Here is a 3258-nt window from a genome sequence, read left to right as displayed (position 1 = left end):
TTAAATCATTTCAGAGTCCAGTCAATGAAAACATAGAATTAGACACAGTGATAGCTGTAGTTAGTGTGAGTGACAAAGACTCAGGTGACAATGGAGTGGTTGATCTTCATATTCCAGATAATATGCCTTTCAAACTGAGAGAATCCTCTGATAACTATTATGAATTAGTGGTGTCAGAGGCGTTAGACCGTGAGAAGGTTCCAGAATATGACATCACTTTCACTGTTATAGACAGAGGTTCTCCTCATTTATCTGACAATGAAACTATGACTTTAGAGCTGCTGGATGTTAATGACAATGTTCCACAGTTCCCTCAGTCATTTTCTACTATACGTGTAATGGAGAATAACGCACCTGGGGCCCTGCTCAGTTCACTCACTGCCTTTGACCCCGACCTCCATGAAAACCAGTATTTAGTTTATTTCATCCTAGAGAAAGAGATAGCCAACACCTCCATGTCCATGCTGTTCTCCATCAATCCAGAGAACGGTAATCTTTACGCACTAAAAACTTTTGACTATGAGATCGAGAAGGAGTTTCTTTTCCACATTGAGGCCAGAGACTCTGGCTCTCCTCCACTCAGCAGTAACGTGACCGTCCACATCATTATTGTGGACCAGAATGACAATGCTCCGGTTATTGTCTCTCCATGGCGCGCGCACGGCTCAGTGGTGGAGGAAAAGATCCGCAGATCCACAGATAAAGGCTCTCTGGTTGCCAAGGTGATAGCCTTAGATACGGACTCGGTGCACAACTCTCGGATTACCTACCAGTTTCTACAAGTGACTGACGCCACCTTGTTCAGTCTGGACCAATACAACGGAGAGATCCGGACTATGAGGATGTTCAGTTACAGAGATCCACGCCACCAGAGACTGGTTGTTGTTGCCAAGGACAACGGGGAGCCGGCTCTCTCTGCTACAGTCACCATCAAGCTGTCCACAGTGGAGACTGCTGTTAAGGCCTACTCTGACATGACTGAGGTTCCTCTAGAGTATGATATCTTCTCAGACCTCAACCTGTACTTGGTGATCGGTCTGGGCTCAGTGTCATTTCTCCTGCTCATCACCATATTGGTCACCATCGTGCTCAAGTGCCAGAAACCCAAACCCAGCAAAGCAGCTCCTCCCTGCAGGAACAGTGTGATCAGTGAGAGGAACTCCACCATTGCAGATTCCACTCTGGTCTCCAATGATGCCTACTGGTACAGTCTGTTTCTAGCAGAGACCAGGAAAGGAAAACTGGTGGTCAGACAGCCTGTGCCAAAGGGCTCCAGATACATCGTGTCCAGTATACCAAGAGGCACAGGAGTGACAGACACTAGTGACTCAGCAGCTTCCACTCTGCAGGTAGGAATCTACTACACATATATATATTTTTTTATTTCTGTTATTGAAAAAAAGTCATAATTTGTTTTTGGACTATGTTGTAGAAATTTTTATTAATAAAGCTCAATCAATTAACCTCACACGGGATGTCATTAATCTACTTTCTTGGGAACAATACTCAATTTAAACTCGCATTGATGAAAGTATATAAATACTTAAACTAATCATATTAAATGCAGTCAGAAAAGTCTCATAAATTCTACAGGGTGGCGCTGTTTATTAGTAAAATACCAGCCCATGAATGCCATGACCGTGCGTTGTTGACATTAGGGAAGATTGTGAATCAGCCAGACAGATCCGTGGTGCTGAAACTCCGCTACGAAAACGCGCTCGTCCTATTTAGCACTCCGGATTAAAAAACGTTAAATATGTTTGGAATAAGGACCTTTACAACAAAATTAAAAATTACTAGAAAGCTACAATACAAAGACTGAACTGTGATACAAAATCAGTCAACAATACGTTTCTTTGTAACAATGGAGTCTCGCAAAAGGTACGTGCTGCTCGTTCTCATTCTTTTTTCTTTCGTTCGTAACATATCGAGCTCAGTAAATCTTTATTCAATACCCGAGGAAATGAAAGAAGGATCAGTTGTAGCAAATCTTGCTACTGATCTCAGCCTGGACGTTAAAACATTGAACCAGAGGAAGGTGCGTCTTGACATCATTGCAAATAAGAAATATCTGGATGTGAACAAAGAGACTGGTGAACTGTACATTGTTGAGAAGATTGACAGAGAATATATTTGCAACACAAAGTCATCAGCTTCATGCTATCTCAGGCTGGAGGTAATATTAGAAAATCCATTACGAATTTTTAACATAGAAGTAGAAATCCTGGATATGAACGACAACGCCCCACAGTTTCGTAGAGACGCCATACACTTAGACATATCTGAAGCGACACCAAAAGGAGAGAGATTCTCTCTGAGTAATGCAGTTGATCCTGATGTCGGAAGCAATTCAGTTAACACGTATCATCTCAGTGAAAGTGAACATTTTAATATTGAAGTTCAGACAGGAAGAGAAGGGTCGAAATTTGCTGAACTGATCTTGAAAAAGGATTTAGACAGGGAGCAGCAGGCTGTTCATAATTTAATACTCACAGCTGTAGATGGAGGCACACCCGCTCGTTCTGGTACTGCCAGTGTTATAGTTCATGTTTTGGATACTAATGACAACGCTCCTGTATTTAACAAAATGATGTATAATGTTAAAATAGTAGAAAATTCTCCTATTGGAAGTCTTGTTATTCATCTCAATGCAACAGACTTAGATGAGGGGTCAAATTCTGAGATAACATACTCGTACAGTTTATATACGTCAGAGAAAACGCAAGAAACATTTAATCTGAATCCTTCCACTGGTGAAATTACTGTCAAGGGAATGTTAAACTATGAGGATTTCAGGATTTATGATATGGAAATTATAGCCACCGACCATGGAGCCAATAGCTTATCAGGACAATGTACCATAAAGATTCTGGTTGAAGACATGAACGACAACCACCCAGAAATATCTATTAAATCATTTCAGAGTCCAGTCAATGAAAACATAGAATTAGACACAGTGATAGCTGTAGTTAGTGTGAGTGATAAAGACTCAGGTGACAATGGAGTTGTTGATCTTCATATTCCAGATAATATGCCTTTCAAACTGAGAGAATCATCTGATAACTATTATGAATTAGTGGTGTCAGAGGCGTTAGACCGTGAGAAGGTTCCAGAATATGACATCACTTTCACTGTTACAGACAGAGGTTCTCCTCCTTTATCTGACAATGAAACTATGACTTTAGAGCTGCTGGATGTTAATGACAATGTTCCACAGTTCCCTCAGTCATTTTCTACTATACGTGTAATGGAGAATAA

The 3258-nt window shown here is 41.0% G+C and overlaps 2 protein-coding genes across 2 annotated transcripts in view; both read left to right on the top strand.

Annotated features, from left to right (window-relative positions):
- Positions 1–10: 10 nt before the first annotated feature.
- LOC111646607 (protocadherin gamma-B4-like) lies at positions 11–1409 on the top strand. Its single transcript, XM_023396136.2, has one exon. It carries the CDS (start codon positions 123–125, stop codon positions 1407–1409), a length of 1287 nt encoding a protein of 428 aa, XP_023251904.2. The 5' UTR covers positions 11–122.
- Positions 1410–1671: 262 nt separating this feature from the next.
- Positions 1672–3258, top strand: part of LOC147817354 (protocadherin alpha-C2-like) — a 2599-nt gene continuing 1012 nt past the window's right edge. The window contains exon 1 of the mRNA XM_087171030.1: positions 1672–3258. This exon is cut by the window's right edge and continues 1012 nt beyond it. Coding sequence (XP_087027156.1) covers positions 1865–3258 — 1394 coding nt within the window. The 5' untranslated portion in view covers positions 1672–1864.

This window comes from Seriola lalandi, unplaced genomic scaffold (genome assembly GCF_002814215.2).
Source record: "Seriola lalandi dorsalis isolate HSWRI2012SDOR001 ecotype SW California unplaced genomic scaffold, Sedor1 jcf7180002054973, whole genome shotgun sequence".
In the NCBI taxonomy this organism is placed as follows: domain Eukaryota; kingdom Metazoa; phylum Chordata; class Actinopteri; order Carangiformes; family Carangidae; genus Seriola; species Seriola lalandi.
The sequence above is the reverse complement of the archived record's forward strand: the minus strand, read 5'-3'. Positions and strand labels throughout refer to the sequence as shown.

Bases quoted from the DNA above. Each gene is read 5' to 3' on its own strand.
- LOC111646607 (XM_023396136.2), top strand. From the start codon at position 123: ATGCCTTTCAAACTGAGAGAATCCTCTGATAACTATTATGAATTAGTG.